Here is a 23726-nt window from a genome sequence, read left to right as displayed (position 1 = left end):
AAGGATATGGGGAAATTTGGGGCATATTTTTGGCTTATAGCCTGGTGGGGAGTAAGAGAAGTGCTTCTTCTCATAGGAGAGCAGGATTGCTCTCAATGACCACCGCCCCCCCCAAGGTTGGAATCCTATAAATAAAAACATGTTTCCCTTAACACCAATTGTTGGGTCATGCATCAGAACAACATGTGCATGGGCCCTGGTTTGCTTGGTTACAATTGTAACAGGTGTGAGGTGATATGTCATTGTGGTTTTGATTTGCATTTCCCTGATGATTGGCAATGTTAAGTACCTTTTCATGTGCCTGTTGGCCACTAGTTGTCTTCTTTGGAAAAATATCTATTTAAATATTCTGCCCATTTTTAAATTAAATTGTTTAATTTTTTGCTATTGAGTTTGTATGAGTCTTTACAATATATGTTCTGGATAGTAACCCCTTATCAGATATATGACTTGCAAATATTTTCTCCAGTTCTGTAGGTTACCTTTTCATTTTGTCGATGGTTTTATTTGATGTTCAGAAGCTTTTTAAGTTTGATGTAGTCTCACTTGTTTATTTTTTTCTTTCGTTGCCTTTACTTTTGGAGTCAGATCCAAAAAATCATTGCCAGGAATGATGTCAAGGAACTTACCACCTATGTTTTCTTCCAGGAGTTTTATGATTTCAGGTCTTATGTTCATATGTTCAAGTCTTTAAGTTGATTTTGAGTTGACTTTTGTGTATTGTGTAAAACATAAGGCCATTTTCATTCTTTTCCATGTGGCTGTCCAGTTATCTCAATATCGTTTATGGAAGTGACTGTCCTTTCCCTCATTGTTCGTTCTTGGCTCCTTTGTCATAAATTAAAATACAGTTTTACATTAGGGAGTGTGGCGCCTTTAACTTTCTTTTTCTTTCTCAAAATTTATTTATTTTTCTATTTCAATTTCTAAAATTGTGTGGCTCCACACAATTTTAAAAATACTGTTTTTATATTTCTGTGAAAAATACCATTGCAATTTTGATATGGATTGCATTGAATATGTAGATTGCTTTAGGTAATATGGACATTTTAACAATGTTAATTCTTCCAATACATGAACATGGGATATCTTTCCATTTTTTTAATGTTGTCTTCAATTTCTTTCATCACTGTCTTATAGTTTTCAGGTACAAGTCTTTCACCTCCTTGGTTAAATTTGTTACTAGGTATTTTATTCTTTCTGATGCAGTTGTCAATTGGATTGCATTCATAATTTCTCTTTCTGGTAGTTTTTTATTAGTGTATAAAAACACAACAGATTTTTGTATGTTAATTTTGTATCCTGTAACTTTATTGAATTTGTTTATTAGTTCTAACAGTTTTTGGTGGAATCCTTGGGCTTTTCTATATGCAATATTATATCATCTGTAAATAAAGACAGTTTTACTTCTTTCTTTCCAATTCAGATATATTTTATTTATTTTTATTGCCTTGTCATTCTGGCTAGGAATTCCAGTATGTATTTAATAAAACTGGTGAAAGTGAGCATCCTTGTTTTCTTCCTTATCTTAGAGAAAAAGCTCTGTTTTTCTCCAATATGTATGATGTTAGCTGTGGGTTTGTTATATAGGGCCTTTATTATGCTGAAGTGTGTTCCTTCCATACTCACTTTGTTGAGAGTTTTTATAAAAAATGGGTGATAAATTTTGTCAAATGATTTTCTACATCTGTTGAGATAATAATATGATTTTATTCTTCATTTTGTTAATGTGTTTCACCTTGATTCACCTGTGGATGTTGAACCAACCTTGCATCCTTGGAATAAATCCCACTTGACCATCATGGCGTATGGTCCTTTAATGTATGATTGAATTTGGTTTAATAATATTTTGTTGAGGATTTTTGCATCTATGCCCATCAGGGATATTGGCCTGTAATTTTCTTTTCTAGTAGCATCCTTGTCTGGTTTTGGTATCAGAGTTTGAGGAATGTCTTATTCATCTTTGTAACCCTAATGCCTGGCACATAATAGGAAACTAGTGAACATTTTGAGGTGACAAGTTCAATTTTGAACAAGCAGAAGTTTGCTAGTTCAAGATATTGGAAGAAAGATGGGAATTCCAGGCAGACGAAACAGCACGTACAAAGGTACAGAGACATGAAAGAACAAAATCAGTTTGGGAAAATGTAGGTAATTCAGGAAGGCCAGAAGGAAGCAAGCATGCCTGGGAAGGGCCCAATGTGGCATCAGAAAATTAACGGAGTTGGGATTAGGAAGGGCCTTATATGCTTAGCAAAAAATTTGAGCTGTATTTGAAAATGTTGAGGAAGCCAAATGGAAGGACTTTAAACTGTGATGTACATAATAAGATCTGTGTTTTCAATCGGATTTGTCTAACAGCTAGGTAAATGGTGGGTTAGGGGGGCCCAGAGTAAAAGCAGAGAGACCATGAGGAAGTCATTTTAATAAGTAAAGAGGATTCAAAGGCAGTGGCATTTGAATGAAGAAGGTACAGGCTCATGGGCTTCTTAACACTAAAGATCAGTAGGACATAGGCTGCTGACTACCAACGGGCCCAGAGAAATGGAACATGCCTTTAACTGGAATTCCCCTGCAGCCACCTCCCAACCCACCTGCACTCAGTTTGCCTCATATCCTCAACACTGACCTCCCATTGACGGGTGATGAATAACAAACAATAGGACTCATCACATCTGTTTCTCATTTAAAGGAAAATAAAATCTAAATGTTGAAGCTGGATGAGGCTTGATGATCACTCAGACCAACTCCTGATTTGATAAATGAACTCTGAAAAAAAAAAAAAGACTCTTCTATGGTAACTCTGAAAATCAGTGACCGGGTACTGGGTCACCCTTGATTGAACCATTGTCTAATTCTCCACATAGTACTTGTCTCTAATATTTTATGTGTGTTTGAGTATCTTCCGCCTACCCCTGACATTAGACTGTAATATTAAAGAGTAGAGTCCTCCCCTGACCTGCGTGGTTCAGTTAGTTGGTCGTCATCCTTCAAAGCAAAAGGTCGCTGGCTTGATTCATGGTGGAGGCATGTGCCTGGGTTGCAGGTTTGGTCCCTGGTTGAGGGGCACATGAGGGGCAACTGATTGATGTTTCTCTCTAACATGGATGTTTCTCCCCCTCTCTCTCTCCCTCCCTTCCCCTCTCTCTAAAAATAAATAAATAAATAAATAAGGTGGAGTTCTTGACCGTCTAAAACAATCTTTTACCCATATAGTAAACACTTAATGAACACTTGTTTAAAAATAGAATGAGCCAGTTATAATTAAGTTTGCCTCCTCTTGAACCCATGAGTTTTATACAGGACCTTGGCTTGGAGACAATCAATCCATAATTCTGTTTCCTGCCAGAATTTTTTCTAGTCATCCATACAGAGACTAAAATTTACTGAGCAATAACATTGTAGTGCATGTGGCTTCAGATGGCGAAGAACTAAAAATAATCATCATTATATTTCTTTTAAAATATTAACCACTGAGTTTGATAATATCAAACTTATTAGGATAGCTACTATTTAAAAAGAAAGTGTTGCAAGGATGTAAAATCATTGGAACCAATGTTCTAGTTAGGAATATAAAATGGTGCAGTTACTGTGGAAAACACTATGGTGGTCTTTCAAAAAATTAAAAGTAGAATAATTCAACAATTGCCTGTCTTGGTATATACCCAGAAGAATTGAAAGCGGGGTCTCAAAGAGAAGTTCTGTGCACCCATGTTCATAGCAGTGTTATTCACAATAACTGAAAGGTGGAAGCAGCCCAAGTGTCCGTCAATGGATGAATGGATAAACAAAATGTGGTGTACACAGGCTATGAATATTATTCAACCTTGAAAAGGAAGGAAATGTTGCAATGCACTCGAACATTGATGAACCTTTAGGACAATGTGCTAAGTAAGGTAAGTCGGTCACAAAAAGACAAGTGCATATGATTCCATTTACATGAGGCACCTGGAGTAGTTCAGTTTACAGACAGAAAGTAGAATGGTTGTTGCCCATGACTGGGGGAGGGGGAACAGAAAGTTGTTACTTAATGAGTATAGAGCTCCACTTGTGCAAGAAGAAGAGAGTTCTGGACATTCACAACAATGACATTCACTTGACACTACTGACTAGATTAAGGTGGTACATTTTAAGCTATGTGTATTTTGTCACATTTTTAAAAATATTAACCACTGAAGGATGTACACCTACTGCCTCATTTGGACGTGGCAATAACCCTGAATGGTCAGTAGGACAGTCCCATTGCACAGTGAGGAAAATGAGGCTCAGAGGAGTGCAGTAAACTGTCCAAGCCATACAGCTAGAAAATAGAAAAGCTGAGCTTCATATGCAGATCTCCTGGTTGCATGCCCGGTGCCAGTGTCTACCACATAGCGACTCTTACTTTATGTTTCTTGTTCAATTTCTCTCTCTTCCTAAGTCTTCAGAGAGCAGGTGTGAGTCAACTGTAAGTACAGTGAGTAAAGATTCACTCACTGGCAAAATTAGAAGTCACCGGCATGGAGGTTGTATACATGCAATTAAGAACTTTTGTAGCATGGAATATTGGGGTCCCCCCAAACAGGGAAAAGCCCCACTCACATGGCTGGGGGGAGGGGAAGTGGAGGACAGCCATTGAGAGTTACTTTGCATATCTAAAGAACTTGGCCAGTGTTTTAGTAATGTCAGGTAGGCCACACTAGGATCCAGGGAGATGGGTGTGACTTTCATTCCTGATATAGCTGGAGGGACTTGCTGTGCCTGCTAGAGTGGCTTGGAGGCAGCTCCTACATCACGCGGCCATGCCTGCTCACAATACCGATGGCAGCCGAGAAGGGCAGGAGATACGGGAAGGGCAGATGTAACACAGTGCGGAAGGAGTTGGAAATGGGGTTTTGGAGGAAGATCTGTGCCAAGATAAACCCAAGTGTGGGGCAGCTATTGTTCCCTTAACCATGTGGCTTGGGAGCAGAGAAGGCTGTCTTGGCCACAGTTTGAAAGGATGCAGGAGGACCCCCTCCAGCCCACCATGAGGAGGGGCCATGCAGTTTTGGATTACGGGCAGGAGCCTGACTGAGCACAGACGACAAGCCGGAATGCAGATGGAAAGTAGCCCCACTAAGCTACAGACTTCTGTATCTTTTCCTGAGACACGGTACCTCTGACTGGCCTGGTTTGGCAAAGGGAGGCAGGACTGTGTGTTTGTGGGTGTTTTTTGTTTCTAACGGGTGTGGGATTTAATGGCAGAATTCCACCTTTATTCTAAACCTGTATAACTTTTGAATAAATAGTTCCTTTCCCTTTCATAAGACTCTGGCCTTGAGATTCATGGTTCTTACCGGCTCTGGGCAATGGAACCCAGAAGAGTAGAACCCAGGGCGGTTCTGTTTCGCTTTAAGATGATCAGGAGAACATGGGGGCTCTTACTTTCGAAACGGCTCCATTAACTCTCCTCCCACCTGGCCTCCTATGAAGACAAAAGATGACAAAATGAACTTACAAAAATAAACGAGATCTAGTGAGCTGTGGGAAGGGCACTGAGCAGGAGTTGAGCCTAACCCTACCTACTAGGACCACCGTGCAGTCCTGGGCACGCCCCTCCCTCCGCCCTGCTGTTGGTCTGCTGCTACTGCCACCATTTTCATACACTAAACTTGAACGGAGTTTAGAAGCAAGGACACAGTCTTCCAAGCAGAGTCAAAAATGCAAGAGGATCATCTAGCCTCTTACAAATATCTTTTATTTATTATGTGAAGTGATGGGCACTCTATATAGGGCAGCCCTCATCCTTCTATCTCTTGGCAACTTATTTTTAAAATGAGACTACACCGCTAATACCAAATTTTCCAAAGTATTTGCCTTGATGATAAAGAGCAATGTCAGAACTGGAATGCGGGCCTGTCTAGTTCCAAAGTTTGCTCTTTTCTCCAGTTGAACAGGGTTAAGTTCCACAGCCAAGTTAGAAAGAGCTATGCAAGAACCGAGAAGTCGGAGAAGGACTTAGCTCCACCTGTCATCCAGGGGAATGGTGAAGGTGAGCACTGAAGTTGCAAGAAAAAGCAGCCGAAGTAGGTGGGGGGTGCATTTCGTGAAGCAAGAACACACAGGCCAGGTCAGGGTGGTGGAGAGTAGAGTTTCTAGGAAAGCTTGTAAATAATCCTGTTCAGTTTAAGGGCCGTTATTGAGCTATGGCTGGAGATCATAATTCCACCGCATTGTGAAGAACCTTGAATGCCATACTATGGGGTTTAGAACGTATTTGTATAGGCAGGAGGAAGCCATCAAAAAAGTTTGTATCAAGAGATTTATCAACAGTTGTTAATACTATCTCCTTTATAAATGTTTTTATATGTTGTGAAGAAATAACAGATATATTCGAAGGGTTTCAGAGAGGATACAATTATTTTCATTCCATCTCTCATAGACGGCAGCACTGCTGGCTGACCTTGCGCAGTCAGTAAGCAACGGCGTTGCCCTGGCACTTGGAGCCCCTCAGCAGGCACAGTGAAGTCAGCTAATCATGCGCCTTTTTCCGAAAATACTAAGACTTTCTATTTTCCTTCACACTTTAGGAAAGATTAAGAAACTTCAAAGAACTCCAAGCTAAATTTCAAAAGCTCGATGTGCCATCTCTTCCAGGACCTATTCAATTCCCAGCAAGTGTTTCTCATAAGGGGGACTTTGGAAGCACACAGTCGACGAGGACCTGGGCCAACGGGAAACCGCTCTCGGCCGACCACGATCAGCCCCCACCCTATTGTTCCGCTGGTGAACCCCAGCCTCGTAAAGCCCAGAAAATGAAGCCGGCACAGAGGAGTGAGATTCAGAAGTGGTTTGATTCCCCAGGACCTCCGGGAAGGTTTGCTTATCCTGCAGTGAATTCTCAGAAGGCTCCTCTGCTTTTAGATGTGAATCAGGCAAACGCTAAGATCACCAATGAGAAGAAATCGGTGGTGACCAGTAGCTTCAGAAACAAGCTCTGGAACTGGGAGAAGGTTTCATCTCAGAACAGTGAAATGTCGTCAGCCTTTCGCCTTGCGGATTGTGGAGGTAGGGCTTTCCATCCAGAAGATCAGCAAAGTACAGGGCTTACTACTCCAGAGGGGCCCAGGCAAAAGCTGCAAATAAAAGGATCCCAGACTCTCCCTTCCCAGAGGTACTTGATGGCCCAAAGAGAATCATGGGCAAAGAAAATCACCTCGGAAGATCCCACTTTTCTACTTTCTCCACATGGAAGGAAGAGCCTGGAAAAGTCCCATCCTGAGAGGTGCCCAGCAGGGAGCACCTCCCAGCCTATCTATGAGAGGGAGCTTGCCAGGTGGCCTCCAGGTAGGAAATCCAATCCGCACAGGTGAGGGGGGAGAGCTCACTGTGTTTTTCAAAGTTAAAGCTTGCTGACTCGAGAAGGTCACATACGTGACCTCAGCAATGTTTGCTCCAAACTATAACTCAGGTATTCCAGGACCATCTGCTAAATTGTATTTTCAGGTTTGGGCAAAGTGACTAATCTCCTGGAATTAAATTGAGAGACAGTTTGGGCAAACTTGGATTTGAATCGTAATTCTCCTTCTCACAAGATGCATGAACTTCGGCAATCTGCTGAACTTGCAGAGCCCGGTCTGCTCTCCTAGAAATCAAGTTCATCACCAATCTTCCGTTTTGGTAAATGGGACAGCCATCCTCCTCATTGCTCACACCCCAAACCTAGGAGTTGTGCTCTATTCCTCTCTCCCTTTCTTTCTTGGCATCCAATCTGTTAGCAAGCTTTTGGTTCTACTATGTAAATACATTCTGATTCCTCCACTTCTGTCCATTTCTGCCTTCTGCCCATGCCCACATTGCAACCATCTCACGCCTGGACCACTGCAACGGCCCCACTGGTCTTCCTGCTTTCACACTCTTGCCCTCTTACAGCCTGCTCTCCTCCTAGCAGGCACAGTGATCCTCAAGGACACCTTCCCAGGTAAACCTTTCCTAGCCAAAGACCACTAGCCCACCACCAAGAGTTTGCACTCTTTTATACCATCTTGCTCTTCTTTCCTCTGTAGAACTAATAGATCTCTGTTATTATCTTGTTTATTTGTTTACATGTTTATCATCAGTCTTGTCCTATTAAAATGAAAATTTCTGAGGGCGTGACCCATCCCCAGCCCCTAGAACCATACCTGAAACACAATGGATAAACGGTTATTGATGAAGAGATAGGAAGGAAGACGGAACGAGTGGGAGGAAAGAAAGAAGGATGGGTTGGTTACCTACCTGGTGGAATTATTACAAGGATTAAATGAGATAACCCACGTAAACAATTGAGCACAGTGCCTGGTAAAAGTCAGGGGACCAATAAGTGAGTGATCATTTGTTTTCACTGTGTCTTCTCCTTAATTTGATAAAGACAAATTACTGACATTGGAACTTAAAATTATAGTCTAAGAAGAGAGGAACTGTGGCCCTGCTGGGAGGGCAAGAAGGAAGCCGCCCTCCCCGCCTGCACAGGACGGCAGGACTCTGAGAAAGTCACACTGGTGTGTTCAGGAAACACAAGCTGGCTCCTTTAGATTTCCCACGTAATCAACCCCCGCATTATGTAAGCCAGACATCAAAGCACTTGGGCAATGCAAGATTTTGTGCTATTTTCAGAAGCAGCAGATATAATTTGCATATATAATTTTGGAATTTCTGTTGGAATTTGGCTTTTTAGTGCAGAAGGATAAAATATTAAAAATTGGGACTATCCAGCAAAATTCCAGGACACAAAACCCACAGGTGCCTGAGTACCGAAGTCAGCCTTAAAGGCTGTCCTAGGCCATGGGTCCTGCAAATCAGAGATTAATTCTCCTCTTCATAGCACACGTGCTATTTGCCTGTCACAAGTGCCTGGAGAATTCTTTTAGGAAATGGATGTTGTCCATGTCCTGTGAATCAGGCCCTGTGCTTGGTGCTGGGAAAAGGTCGATATGGCCTAGTCCCTGCCCACAGGAGCCTACATTTGGTGGGAAGTTAGACCAGCCCCTCTAATATGCCACAACACTGCTGGAGAGGTGCTAGTAGTGTGCATTGGGAATACGAAACAGAGTTATCGATTCTGACCTTGATTTCTGATAGAAATCAAGAAAGGCTTCCTAGAGGAGGTGTCATTTGAGCAGGGCCTAAAGAAAGAGTTGAAATTTGGCAAGAGAGAATAACAGAACAGCATTCTAGAACCAGGAATGGCATGAACAAAATCTTGGACATACAAGAGCTTTTTAAGGCTTTTAAAATGAAATCTAGAGAACTAAGAAGCCCGTGGTGTAAGTGAAAGACATTTGGGCTGCAGGTCGGGGAAGTAGGAGACTAAAGTCTGGTAAGAAAATAACCCGGAAATGTCGACTGGGGCCGGGTGGTATGATGTTCAAATACCAAAGAAGGGAGTGAACAGACGTCTCCGTGAAGAAATCAGTCTTCATCCTCTGGGCAGCAGGACGGCAACAAGATCAGATTTGCGTTTTGATCTGGACCTGCTGGCTACTGGGTGGAGAACAGATCGGAGGGGAGGAGTGAGAATGAGACGAGGAAACTGGTCGGTTTCACCCAACAAGCCATGTGATGGAAATGATTAATAACCTACATTTTGGAATGTTTGTGTTCAGAGAAACAGCTGGATGTCAAGCATCACCAGCTTCCTAAAACGAAGCCACTGCCTTCCGTGGAGTCCCTGGGTCCTCCTCCCACAAAGCCACCAAAGCCTCCAGCCGTGAACCTCCAGGCCTTCCAGAGGCAGACAGCTGCCTTTCCCAAGACCCACAGGGAAGGTGAGGAAATGCACTGCTCCCCTCCCCCCATCCCCCACAGCCAGCCAGGGCAGTCTCAGCTGGCTCTGGTACAGTTTCCCCCAGTCACCTCCCTCTCCGCATGAGCTCCCAGGTGACAATGCTGAACTGCTTTTCCATGGGGCTGGACATCCATCACTGCTTATTCTCATGTAGAGGCCATGGCAGCTTGCCCGTGAAATGACAAATCTGTGGGAATTGGCCCCTTATCGCTCCCGAGCCAGCCTGCTTCCCCTGAGAGCATTGCATTTGATCACTGGGAATCCGTCCAAGAGGAAGAAAACGAAAAGGAGCAGGGCAGGGAGGCAGAGAGCCTTTGTGTTTCTTATAAAGCCTGTGTTGTCAACACAACCTGTGCAGTAGAGGAGGGGGAGGGAGTGCAAAGGGAGGCGGGGAGGCAATCAGTATGAACTTGACCTGCAGTTATGACAGGGGTCCCTCAGGCCTCTGTGATCCGCCTTCAGTAATTCTTTCATTCTTGAAGGGCTCCCATCCCTGCCCCCACTGGCCCTTTCGGGGACTGGAAGCATCCTTGGGAGCCATTTCTCTGTGCTGTTACGTGTCTTCCTCTGCTACAAACGGAGCACTTTATTCACGCCCTCTCCACCCCCGCTGCAGTCTGATCCTGTTGACATCTTAAACACCTTTGCTTCTGTTTGCTCTAATGAAACAGGAGGTAAACGTACACTTTGGGGTTGCGTGGACTGCTGGGCTAACATTTGTTTCACTGTGACCCTGAGGGCCGGCAGGGGGTCCACTAGGAGAGCTACCTCAAGTTCATTGCTCATTTGACAGCCTTGGGCAACCTCATGGTTACTTTTCTTGAACTCAGTGGTTCTCACACTTTCGCATGCTTCGGAATCACCCAGAAGACCTGTTAAAACACATTGCTGGGCCCCAGCCCCAGAGTTTCTGATTCACTAAGTCTGGGTTAGAGGCCTGAGCCTTTGCCTTTTTAACAGGTTGTCTGGGGCTGCCGATGCTGCTGGCCCAGGGACCACGCCTTGAGAAGCAGTGCTCTACGTCATCTGACGTCTTATCCTAGAATAAAATTCTCTTAGGGTTGTACTTTAAGGCTATGGCCACCTCCATATCAGAGAAGGCTAAGTATGATTTTTATAAGCACTGAATAATGTAGGCCTCAGACCATCTCTCTGAAATGGAAGAAGGCTGTCAGAGAGCATAGAACAAAGTACTGAGGCTTTTGTTATAAAACAGGCTTTGTAAACCCCACTTTCCCACTCACTAGCTATTTAAAGTCTCCTTATGTAACTCACTGAGCCTCATTGTCCTTGCCTGTAAGTGGGGATGAAAATAACACTCATCTCCTAGGGTCATTGAGAGGATAAGTGAAGGAGATGAGGCATGGAAAGACCTGAGAGCTATTGGCACACTAGTAAGTGCTCAATAAATGCAGTATTATTATTTCAGTCATGCGTCGAGTAGCTGTACTCTCTTTGCCAGGCCCTGAGATAGACAGAAGAGACTAAGAGAGAAACCCAGCAGGCACTCTGGCACTCCAAGAGGTCAAGGTCTAATACAAGAGACTGTACTCCTAATTAGGCCCCATAAAGTGTGGGTGAGGGCTGCAGGGCAGGATGGATGATCCCCTGCATGATGGGGCAAGGGGAGGCTTGGTGCACAGGTGAGTTGCCGATCCACATTCTGTCTCCGGGGTCAGGTCACTGCACAAACATAACTTGCTTTAATAAGGCTACCACTAACATCTTCTTGTTCACTTTTCCTTTTGCTTTTGCAGCAGCTGTCAAAGAGGGCTACTTGCCTCCAGAGAGGTGAGTACCTGTTTCTTAATTGTGCAAAAGGGTGGCCTGCCAACAAGGCTGCGGAGCCTGCCCAAGAGCAGGCAGCAAGCACAGGCCAGGGCTTGGTATTTCTCCAAAGGGTTGTGGGAAGAGCAGGTTTATAAGCTACAAATTGCAACTCTTGTTTTAGGTGAGAGGTTAAATAAACCGCATTTAACATCATGCTGACGTTAAGTTGCAAAGATGGTCCTCTGAGGTACTTTTATGTATTGTACAGTTGGGTTCAGTAAATTGAAACATCAGCTTCCATAGTAATACATTGAATTAGAGGCTGAATATTGAATATTAAGCAGGATACTGAGGGCAGCTGGCATGTTAAGAACTGGTGATGTTCCTAACAGTAGACAGACGACCTCCTGTTTTGGGGGCACTTGTTCTAAGAATTTTATCACAGAGGCGCCCGTTCATTAATGCGCTCAGCCCAGGACTGCCGAGCCCTCCGATGTGCGCCGTGCATTGAACTGGCCACTTCATACAGATGTTCTCATTTCACCTTCTCAAGAAGGCAGTGAAGTTGCTGCCACTGTCTTCATTTTACAGCTAAAGACACTAGGGCTCAGGACGTCTGCCACTGGCAGAGCTGTGATTTTCACTCAGGTTTGCCCAAACTCTTTTTACTGTGATATAACTGACATATAACGTTGTGTAAGATTGAGGTGCACACCCTGTTGAATTGATACATTTATATTTTGCAACATGATTACCACAGCAGCCTTAGCTAACACCTTCATCACCTCATATAATTTTTTTGAGTGTATTGATAGCAGTTAAGATCTAGTTTCTTAGCAACTTTGAAGTTTATAATAAGTATTTTTTTCTCTAATCACTATGTTTTGCATTAGCCCTCAAAACTTATTACGTACTAGCTGCAAATTGACTGGGGTTGCTCCTCTGTGTGGGGTCAGCTTGCCTCTGGCTGAGCTGGGATTGCCGTGGCTGGGACGACTGGTGCGACCAGACTTGGCACCGTCTGTCTCACCCTCCAGCCAGCTAACTGAGGAATGTTCTCCAGCAGTGTAGCAGACAAGCCCAACTGCACAAACATTTCCCAAGCCTCTGCTGTATTGCATTTACTAGCATCCTGTTGGTCAAAGCAAGTCACGTGACCAACTCAGAGTCACAGTGGGATCCCAGGCACTGAAACTTTACATAATGAAATGCAGGGTTCTAGGAAGGGGTGAAAAATAGTAGCATCAATCCAGTCACACTAGCACTGAAGAGCAAATATTTGACATGAATATTGAGAGTCAACATCTGCTGGATAATGTGGGAAGAGGCCCATAGGCAGAGGCAGGAAGTATAAAGTGACACATTTTATGTTGGAAACATAAATAGGTAATACAGAAATGCAATAGGTAAGTGGAGTTAGAGTAGAGAAAGTGTTACAAGGATTGGAAAGAAATGGGATTGTCGAGGTAGACGGGAACCACATCATGGACCATCTTGTACACCAAGGAATAGGTGAGACAATCGTATTCAATAGGAGCTGACTGCGATTCATGTGCTCCAGGAATGCCTGCGTTAGTGGTTCCAGTTACAGGACAGCACAGGTAGGTCAGTAGAAATGCGTTCTCCGTGCATGCATTTAGATGAAGGAAAACAACGGTTTGCATTTTTTACTGGAGGAGCATCATCCCCAGTGTGACGGTGTCGGGGGACAATGGCATTCTGATGAACCTTGAGTCAGCCGTGGTCCCCTCGCGCCTCTCATACTGTGAGCCTCTCAGTGTGATTGAGCATGCCCTGATCGAAGTGTTTAGCTACACATGCATCTTTGCTGCTGCCGGGCTCTAAACTGAGCTGACCTCTCACACTGTCATCAGAGAAACAGCAATCCTGTTCAGCCCTGGGCACGAACTTGCAGTGATGGGCAAGTATTGGGAAACAGCAGTCAGTCTCTAATGGGGCACCTTGCTGCTAAGGGCTTTACAAGGGCAACTTGACCATACTGTTCCTTCACATTGATGATAGAACCGAATCTGCTCTCATCTGAAATGAGATTCATTGTATATCCATGGTCGCATGGGCCAAAGTGCCGTGAGAGTGAAAGACAGAAGCGAGGGAGAGGGATCAGGAATCTGAGGGGCGGCTTCGTGGACGAAGAAAGAACTTGAGATGTATCCCGCTTGGTGGGTTGGAATTAGGTGTTTTGTTCCCTTATGTGAGATTGTAAGATGGGTGAAGACAGGGTATTGCTCTTGGAAATAACCACGTTGTTGACTTACAGTTGGTTAGTGGATGGAATGATGGATAGAGGAAAGGATAAAGGAACGGATGGATGGGTGGATGGATGGACAGACAAATGGATGAACTAATGCCTATTTAGTATAGAGCTAGAACATAACTGAAAGCAAGGAAGTAATAATAAAGAGGACGATGTGAACAGACAAAAACATTCTAATATGGGCCCTGGCTGGTGTGGCTCAGTGGATTGAGCTCTGGCCTGCTAAGCAAAGGGTCGCTGGTTTGGTTCCCAGTCAGGGCACATGCTTGGGGTGCGGGCCAGGTCCCCAGTAGAGGGCACACAAGAGGCAACCACACATTGATGTTTCTTTCCTTCCCTTTCTCCCTCCCTTCTCCTCTGTTTAAAAATAAATAAATAAATAAAATCTTTAAAAATATTCTAATATGGGAAAATAAGAGGTGAGGTTGGATCCTAATGTGCAGTAAGTGCATACTAAGGAGTTGAACTTCATTTTGTCAATGATAAGAAATTAGTGTGAACCCCATAAATGTCTGCAACCCTGCATGCTCTCCTCTAGCTGCAGGGAGCGGAAGGCTGCTGGTCCCCGCAGACTTTGGCCCCACCCTTAATCATCTTTGTGAAAGGGGTGAGGGACAGGGTGGGGGTAAGGGTGTTGCTCCTTCTTGCCAGATTTCTGGACCCTCATCTATTCCATTATCTCAGCCCAGGTGACAACATATTTTGGCCACCCTTGACCCCGCTGCTTTGGGCAATGAGCAGCAATCATATACTTGGCTCCTAATAGGGGGACCATCCCTCCCTCCCCCCTGTATCATTGGCAAATGTTCATTGCTCTTGAATTGAGGAAGTAACATTGACATAACTGATAAATGAGCAATTGTAAAATCAGCTTATTTAACCATGTGATTCCAATGTTTTTAAATGTGTGAGAATCATCTATGAATTTCTACTTTTCTACGGATAGTGTTTTCTTTAGGCTTTCTATCTCTGCTGGAGACTGCAGGAAATGTTGATATTCATTAAGTGTATTTTGCTAGAAATCCTCCCTATCACCTAGCTTTCCAAATTCATTGGTGATTAGTTATGCAAAAAATGTCAGTGGTTTCTATGTAAGTCCTACAGTCCAAAATAAATTATTGTCATGTTCTTCCTTAAAAAAAAAAAAGAAATTAGTTTGAGCAAGTAAATGCCATGATGCCGAACAACCTTGGATACACCTTCCATAGAAAGTGGCGCTTGTCTGAGAAGAGTCCATGTTCGCGGCATTAATCTTCACTACAGATACTGTGTTAGGAACAGAGTAAGCAGAACCTCACTACTGGGAGGGGACCCAGCAATTATCTGATGGCGCCAAGGCACATGGCATAATGTTAACAAAACCCTGGATTTTTAATTCATGCCTTACCACTTACCACCTGTGTAACCTTGGACAAATGCCTTAACCTCTACAAACCTCAGTTCCTACTTATGTAAAATGGGGTAGTGGTAGTCTTAACTCATACAATTGTGGTGAAGATTAAATGAAATCTTGATAGTAAGTGTTTAGTGCAATGCCTAGCATTTAGAGTGCTCAATAAAGCTTCCTTAACATTTATATAACCTTCTACCAAAGGCAAGGATTCATGCTCAAAACCTTAGTCTCTTTAAAAATCCTTTGATGGGGAGCTCATTATCTGGAGAGCCCAGTGTTTTTCTTTGTTGGGGCAGGCTTTATTTGTTTAACACATATTTATTGAACATCTACTATATGCCAAATCCTCTTATATATTGTACACGGAGAATACAGCAGTGTGTGAAGCAGACAAAAATATCCTACATGTACTCACACACAAACATGTGCACACACATTCATTTGTTTATTCCGACATCCCAGTGCGCTGGGAAGAAAAAAAACCTTCCTACCCCAGACTCACAACCACCCGGCCCAGATCTACTCATTGGTAAGACACTATCTTTACACGACAGTTCTTAAAAAAATCTAAGGACTACATTCTTCTTTGAACTAAAAAACATTTTTTCAACCATCATTTATAAAACAAGAGTCTTTGTGTTTTAGCTGTATTTCAATGGAATATATATATGTATACGCACACGCACACACATACATATTTAATCATCTTGGTAGAAACTCGGTGCATTTGCAGGAACCATTTTTGTTCCTGAACTTCAGGTCTGGAGTCAGGTTCAAATTAGTCCTCAGAGCTTTAACATACACATCTGCAAAGTGGACACGATAATATTTAATTTATTGAAAACTAAATGGGGTGAATTGTATAAATTATGGTGAACCCAGAAAATGCTCGCTGAGTCTTTGTTTCTTCAGCCCTTGGCCCCCCATCTCGGCTGTCTCTGGAATATGAATATCTCATTAGTTCCCAACAGTGAAATGACTCCTTGCAGATTGTTCTTTGCCATCACTTTTTCACACGAACCAAGCTGGCTGGCATTCCCCGTGACTCGCAGCCCCTATTTGTGTGAGCAAAGCAGGTTAGTCCCAGGGCAGCCCTCAGCACTGGGCCTCCATCAGTACTTAGCCGAGATGGCTAATATTTTATTCATTAGCTATAAATATGGCTTTTCTCCCATTAGGAAGTAACAGAGCATAGTCCTGACTCAGGAAATCTCCTACTAGTCATTAGGAAGGGAGAAGCTATTTATTTCAGAAGCAGAAAAGATTCAGACAGTTCAGTGTTTCTCAGATTCTGGTCCATGGGTGGATCTCAGTAATCTCCCACCTTCTCTCCTGAACTTTTTAATTTTGTGTTTTTGTTTTGACGATAGTCTTTAAAAGATCATCTAAGCCTACTGTGAATCTTCTGGATGTCCTCTTTCAACCTCCTGCTTTGGCACACGCGTTTGTATTTGTGGTTCTGGTATTTCTACCCCATGCTGATGGGAAACACCTATGCCTCCTTCCCAGGGCTGCAGACTGTGGGACCGTTTAGGACCTGTGTGGGGCAGTCAGGAAGAGAGATGCCGTGGAAGTGGGGAATAAAGGCCTTATCCGAGGCATGCAAGTAAAATAATGATATCAGAAGAATGACATTACAGCCAAAGAAAATGCATTTCTGCTCCTTATTTGAATAGTAGTAAGTGCTCTAAAGAAAAATGTTTTTGAGTATTAGGGTAATACTTGGGGATTGAAATAGAGGAAGTATAGGATGGTCAAGAAAGGCCTGTATGAGGTGGTGACATTTGGGTGGAGACCTGAATTAAGGGGACCCACTCATGGAGGGCCTAGGAGAAGAACATTCCAGGAGAGGACACAGCTGGTGCTAACTCTCAGGGCAGAACACGCTCCCGGCGTTTAGGGAGCCAGAGGGGAGGGAGCACAGCTGAAACACAGTGCGCTAGGGGAATGGTGGTGGCACTGTGAGTCGTGGGATGAATTGGGATTTTGCTCAAAATGCATTGGGAAGCCATAGGAGAATTGTAATCCAAGAAAAGAGGAAGACAGCCTAGGAAACCACTGGAACAACAACAAAACAATGATAATAACATTAAAAATGGCAGCCAACACTTATGTAGAGTCTGTTCTAAGTATATATATGATGCCATTTATGACAAGAAGTAGATGAAACCATCCCATTTCACAGATGAGGAAACCGAGTCTCAGAGAGGTGGAATAACTTGGCATGCTCAAGGTGGTAGAAATGGAGATAAATTGGTGGATTCAAGTTATGTTTGGGAGGAATGCCAGCAATGGCTGGATCGGCTATGGGGAGTGAGACGTGAGAGAAAGGTATGAATGTAGAGAAACTTGTAGGTGATTTGCTGTTTCTGTTGTTGTTGGTATGAACTCATATAGAGCGCTCAGTACAAGACAGACCCTTCCTGAAAGCTATTTGGGATTGGTTTCTACTTAAAACAAAAGCAGTGTGTCCTTGTGCCTTTGTGCATGTAAGATCAGAATCTTCAAAGGCTGGTTTTTAAATTGTTTGCAACTGCAGAGCTCTTTCCTGAACGGCTGTGTTTTAGGTGATTGTGGCCGGTATGGACCTGCTCTGACTGACCAGCAGCAAAGCAGGCTCCTCATATAATTGACGCCCGGGAGGCGAAAGTGTGCCCCCAGGTCCCACTGCGCTAAACTGAATTGCTTTGAGGCGAGAGTGAAGAGAAGGAATTTTTTAAGCCTGTGCCTAATGAAGTTTTAGACTCAGAACATTCAGGTGGCATCAGCTTAAGCCACTTCAACAACTTATTATCCCTTTTTAATTGGACTTCAGGGACACAGCAAGGTCACTGTTTGGCCTGCTTTTCAAAGGTAGGAGCAGTGGATTTTCTTAGGGTTTTTCTTTTCTTTTGTGTTTTCAAACACTATTCCTTTTTTAAAAATCACCTAAAGGTTCTGTTTATTGAGAATTTTCTATAGACAAAACCTTTTGCCCTATACTTAGGTCCACTCTCTAATTTTAAAACTTTCAACTACAACCACCCCATCAAGTGAGTACTCCCTCTGACCACGGGGTCAAGTTATGTCATCCGGGGTGATGCAACTGGATCAGTAGTACCAGGGACTGACTGAGTCAGCCGGGCTCCAGAGCACAGCCCCTCACCCCCCACTCCCAGCTACCTCACTGAGGAGTCACATGGGGTCTTCACCTATGACAAAATTGGGCACGGTGTAACGGACTCTGCCAATTGAGCCTGGACATTCTCCAGGCCAGTGTTCTCGAAGGCCTGCCTCTGGGATTGTGTTTTCTGTGTGTGGAAAGATCTGTGTGTGGGAGGCTGGCCAGGGGGGCATTAAAGTACAGAAGCATTTGGAGCCAAACCTTGCCTTCTCTCTTTAGTGGCATTCTAACGATAAGTTGGGAAAAAGTCATGGTTTTAAGAACAAATCAGACAATTACGAGTTGCCTATTTGGAGCCTGTTTTTGTACATAGAGAGGTATAAGGAAAGGTTGAAGGGAAGCTAATCTTTGAGTATGGCCATGTGCGGGGCATTGCTCCGCCCTTTACATCTGCCTGACCATCTTAGGAGGGCAAAACTCACATTCCCTTTTGTAGGTGAGAAACCAAGGGCTCAGACATGTCATGTCTTGCCCTAAAGTACAAGATAATACAGAGCTTGTCCAGGGTGTGAACTCAGGACTCTATGTGTACAGAGATTTTTCAGCTATACTATCCTGCTCAGAATTTTTCCAACATCAAAGATTCAGGAAGATATCTATTAGATTGTAAACTCCATGAAAGAAGGGATTGTCCATCTTTTTCAACTTTGTTTCCCCAGGAAGGTGATATGAGATTAATACTTATTTAATGACTAAGTGATAGGCCAATGGAGTGACAGACAAACAGATTGATGGGGAGAAGAATGCACAAATAGAATGATATTACCTTCCATGAAATTTATATAAATAAAGAAGACATTCCAAGAACGTTATCTGTATATTTTGCATTGATGAGCACATGCAATGTCCTAGTTTTCTAACAGTAAACAAAGCTAAATAATTAGGACAACCTGAGCTCTTTATTTGCCTTGTGTACCAGGTAAGCAGTACTGCCATGTGAGGATATGGACTCACATGAAATCCTCTCTTTCCTCTGCTCTTTCTTAGTCTGGTGTCCAGCAAGCAACACTCTGCCAGGAAGCTCGTCATTATTATTTTAGCTGTCACGGTTCTCTGTCCCTCCTGTGGACTCAGTATACTTTGAATTCAATGTTTACTTAAACTAATCAATGGGCACTTGACCTCCATTTTACATTCAGAAAAAATTCAAAAATTACGAATTTTACCAGGGCCAAGAAGGTCCTAGGTGTTCTGGCTCCTCTTTACTCTCCTCTCCTTACTCCTCTCCTAACCCCTCTCTCCCTTGATTCCTCTCTTCAGCCCACTGACTGGCACAGGGTGTTACCTCAAACACAACAAGCACCATCTAACCCAGTAGAAAGACTTGCTTTTTTTCCTGTGCACACAGCGGTCTTCTCCCACGTCTTTACCTGATGGCTCCTTCTCATCATGCAGGATCCATTTATTTATTTATTCATTTGTACATGTATTTGTTCATTCATTTGGTGAATATTTATTCAACCCCAAGTATGTGCCAGACATTGTCCTAAGTGATGGTAATGCACTAGATGACAAAACAAAGTCTCTCGTGGAGTACACGTTTCAATCAGGAAGAAAAACAAGTGAGCAAATAATGACATAATACAAGGAAATGATAAGTGCTTAAAGGTCAGCCTCCCTGACGATATAGCTCACGTTTCCTCTCCCAAGGTAGTCTATTCCATAGAGAAGGCTGCTTGATTCTCCTGTTAGTATTTATTAATGCTGCAAATAATAACATTTATTCTATTTATTTTCTGTGTTATTCAATACCACGAGAGTGTTGAGTTCAAGGGCCTTATCTATTATTTGCTTTTATATTCTAGAGCAGTGCCTGGTGCAAAGGAGGAGCTCAAGGAGAAAAGGAATGATGTGACATCACCTCCTGGTCTGTCTAGGATTTTATAGCATTTCTGGGTCGCAGGAGATTGCAGACAGCCTGTGCCGGGAGCCTGTGATGTGCCAGGCACTGTGTTAGTCACAGGAGACCCAGCAGTGAGTGACACACACAAGATCTCAGAGCAGGAGAGACAAAATTGAACTAGTAAGAGTAATTAAATAATTTTAAAATTATATCAACGATTAAGAATGTTAGGAAACAGGTGGGGAGGAGGGCTATTTGGAAAAGGTAGTAGGAGAAGGACTTTCCTGAAGGCCACATCTGAGGTGAGGCCTGATGTGAAGAAAATGGGATTAGATCATGTGGCCCACCTCAAAGCAGACGCCCTGAAATTTGAAATGCATATATTTTAAAGATTGGCTTTAGTGAGGACAATGAGGGCTTGAGGGCACTTTGGTTCATGCTGAGGAAGTTGCCACTGAATTATTAAGAACCTGCTTTAGCGGTTGCATTAGTGGAAGTCTAATGCTTTTAGAGCCATTCCTAAGTTCACCAATGGTTTCATTGATTTTGTCCTAACTTCAAAATACAGGTTAAGTACTACTGGCCTTTTTTTATAGGTGATGATGGCGGGCCCAGAGAAGTACAGTGATTTCCCCATCATATTTTTCCCGTTCAAATGGCTAATAGACTTGACCTGTCAAACTGCTGGATCAGCCTAGCAAAGTTTTGAAAAATACCATTCAAAACTTGCTTGTAAGCTCCTTGGCCTTCACCCTCATCCCATGCTTCACTGTTTTCACTTCTCAGTTTCTCCTTTGTTCTACAGGGGCCTGTGGTTAAGAGGCAAAGAGGAACGAACTGAGAATCAGAAGGTCTGGTTTCCAGACCCACTCTGCTCCTTAACAAGAGTGCTGTCTTGGGCAAGGTGCTGAAGATCTCCAGGCCTCCGTTTCCTCATCTGTAAAATGCCTCAGAGTGCTACCGAGGTGGTTAAATGCGATAACGTAGACAGCAACAGTCAACATGAATGCAGTTTGTTCAAAGAGTGAATCAGTGTTTGAGTTTATAAATGAGGAATCTCTGAGCTTCCCTACTGTTGCATCTTGAGCAGACGTGATCTTCCTCACTAGGGTTTTGGTTATGGCTTTTTCAGTCCTCTGGGGTCTTCTGTGCTATGCACTCCTCTGACCTCCTTCTTTGATGACTTCCATCGCAGTGGGAGCTCTCATGCTGTGTTTGACTTTAACTGGTGCCTCCAGTTACACAGCATGAGCAGTTCCCTATAGCATTGGTAAATGCTACATCACATAGTGGTTAAGACCCTAGATTCTGGAGCCAAATACCCGGCTTCTGACCACTGCCCTGCTACTTACCACTCTGTGACCTTGAGCTACCTTTCAGTTTTCTCATCTGAACGTGGAAAGAATGACAGAATCTACGTCATAGGGTCCAATGAGGATCAAATGAATTGATCCATGTAGTTGGAAGTGTCTGGCACTTGGTGAGAACTCAGTATCACTAGCTGTTGTTGTTTACATGTCCTCCTGTGAATGAGCTCTCTGATTTGACAACATAGCTTCAGAGTTAACCATATTACTCCCGAAACTGAGGCTAGAGGAGGTGCCAAGTTCTGTAAATTAGGTAGCTCTCTAACAACATTGATTTGGTCATTGTATTAGACTCGTCAGAGAGGCAGAAGGAGATACACATACATGCATATACATATAAGTATATACACACATTCAGAAGTACAATTTAGACACATACATATATATCTTGGATTATCTATAATATATCGTGTATATGATGTATATTTGTTAATTATGAGCAATTGGCTCACGCAATTATGGAGGTTGAGAAGTCCCATGATCTGCTATCTGTGCGCTGGAGACCCAGGAAAGCTGGTGTTGTAGTTTAGTCTGGGTCCCAAGGCCTGAGAATAGGGGAGCTGATGGTGTAAATCCCAGCTCAGCGCCCGAAAAGATGAGGTGAGATGTCCAGCTCAACAGCGAGGCAGAAGAAAAGGAGCAAATTCCTCCTTTATATTTGTTCTCTTCAGGCAGACCACTGATTCAAAAGCTGATCTCATCCAAAACACCCTCACAGACACACCCAGAAATAAGATTTAATCCGGATGCCTGTGGCCAGTCAAAATGATGCATAAAATTAACCTTCACAATCATTATAGTTTTGTGACCCTTTATTGAATTGGGTTATAAATTCATGAATTAAAAAAAAAACCCTGAGGCCCTGGGTTGAAGAACATTGGCGGCATTGTACTTTCTTGTCTGTTGTTGTTGTAGAAGTCGTAGTAGAAGCAGTGAGGTTATGATACATATGGTGGTGGGGTTGGTCTTACACACTCACGTGTATACACTCGCATGCATATCTGTCTATGTAAATGCATATCTACATATATATGATACACATTTATCATAGACATATGTGCGTGTATTACATAAAAATGGAAGAAGTAGGAGAGCTAGTGTGGAGGTGGTAGAAGTTCAAGTTCAAGTGGTGGAAGTGTGGAATGGTAGGAAAAGTAGTAGTGGTGGTAGTGGTAGTAAACATTCTTTGCCAATTTCCACAAAGCATTTACCACCACCACCACCACTGCCTAATTTATGTCAAGGAAGAAGCGACTTGAGTCCAATTACCCATCCAAGATCACAGGTGAAGCTGAGATTCAACCCACATCTCTCTTTCCAAAACCTGTGGCCCCTTATCACCATTCTGCCCGACTTCTTCGTTGACTCTTCATCTTTATTGATCATTTAAAGTGTAGAATATGGAAGGTTTTTTTTAAAGATTTTACTTATTTATATTTAGAGAGAGGGGAAGGAAGGAAGGAAGAGAGGGAGAGAAACATCTATGTGTGAGAGAAACATCAATCAGTTGCATCTTGCACACCCCTAACCAGGGATCTGGCCCGCAACCCAGGCATGTGCACTGACCAGGCATCAAAACAGCAACCTTTCAATTTGTGGAACGATGTCCAACCCACTGAGCCATACCAGTCAAGGCAGAAGATGAAAGTTTTATTAGCTCACAAGAGGAAAACATTATTAAAATTTTTTGTGTGTATTTTTCTGAACCTGGCACAAATACACTTTGAGATCCACTTTAGATAGCATGGATGCATTTTTTTTTAAGTTTAATCACCAGTCATTTAATTAAAGAGAAAGATTTCTTAGGGTGAAGGCCTGGGAGGAGAATCGTCTTGCAAAAAGTGTTTATTGGAAATAGGAATTTTGCCAGGTTGGGACTTTGGGACATTGAGGAATCACATGGTCTCATACTTCCCTGTCACCCAGAACTTGTAGAATGCCACACACATCAACTCCTGGCTAAGCTACTCCTGGTCTTCTTGTCTCCAGACTGTGTGTTCCATTGAAATAAGAAGTAGAGAAGCTGGATTTTCAACTTAGATCTACACCCCTAATAAAATAAACCCCAAAGTGCAGCTGTTACAGGTTTTGCTATTCAAGTCTCAATCTTTCTACTTAATGTAAGCTC

At 43.1% G+C, this 23726-nt stretch overlaps 1 protein-coding gene across 1 annotated transcript in view; it reads left to right on the top strand.

Moving 5' to 3' along the window:
• Positions 1–23726, top strand: part of FYB2 (FYN binding protein 2) — a 133742-nt gene that overhangs the window by 63294 nt on the left and 46722 nt on the right. The window contains exons 6-8 of the mRNA XM_053920609.2: positions 6552–7308; positions 9606–9767; positions 11545–11578. Coding sequence (XP_053776584.1) covers positions 6552–7308; positions 9606–9767; positions 11545–11578 — 953 coding nt within the window. The remainder of the gene's footprint in view (positions 1–6551; positions 7309–9605; positions 9768–11544; positions 11579–23726) is intronic.

Source organism: Desmodus rotundus, chromosome 3 (genome assembly GCF_022682495.2).
Source record: "Desmodus rotundus isolate HL8 chromosome 3, HLdesRot8A.1, whole genome shotgun sequence".
In the NCBI taxonomy this organism is placed as follows: domain Eukaryota; kingdom Metazoa; phylum Chordata; class Mammalia; order Chiroptera; family Phyllostomidae; genus Desmodus; species Desmodus rotundus.
This window is presented reverse-complemented; position numbering and strand designations above follow the sequence as displayed.